The sequence below is a fragment of the Apaloderma vittatum genome, unplaced genomic scaffold, assembly GCF_000703405.1.
Source record: "Apaloderma vittatum isolate BGI_N311 unplaced genomic scaffold, ASM70340v1 scaffold39531, whole genome shotgun sequence".
NCBI lineage: Eukaryota > Metazoa > Chordata > Aves > Trogoniformes > Trogonidae > Apaloderma > Apaloderma vittatum.
Window position 1 is genome coordinate 1 of NW_009698115.1, and position 219 is coordinate 219.

Here is a 219-nt window from a genome sequence, read left to right on the forward strand (position 1 = left end):
GGTTGTGGTTTCACGGTGTTTGTGTCCCGCAGCCCAAGCGCTGGCGGCGCGGCTGCAGCAGGTAACGCTGCCCCTGATCTCCCAGCGCCAGTGCACGCAGTACTGGGGCAACCGGATCACCAGCTCCATGCTCTGCGCCGGCGGGGCTGGCGCCTCCTCTTGCCAGGTAAGGAGCCGAGCTCCTCCTGCACTCCCAGGGAGGGTGGAGGAGGTGGAGAC

At 67.6% G+C, this 219-nt stretch overlaps 1 protein-coding gene across 1 annotated transcript in view; it reads left to right on the forward strand.

Annotated features, from left to right (window-relative positions):
* Window positions 1-34: 34 nt before the first annotated feature.
* The window catches only part of CTRL (chymotrypsin-like), a gene marked incomplete at its 5' end in the record, with an annotated part of 457 nt that continues 272 nt past the window's right edge, over window positions 35-219 (forward strand). Inside the window, one exon of the mRNA XM_009877877.1 lies at window positions 35-166. Coding sequence (XP_009876179.1) covers window positions 35-166 — 132 coding nt within the window. The remainder of the gene's footprint in view (window positions 167-219) is intronic.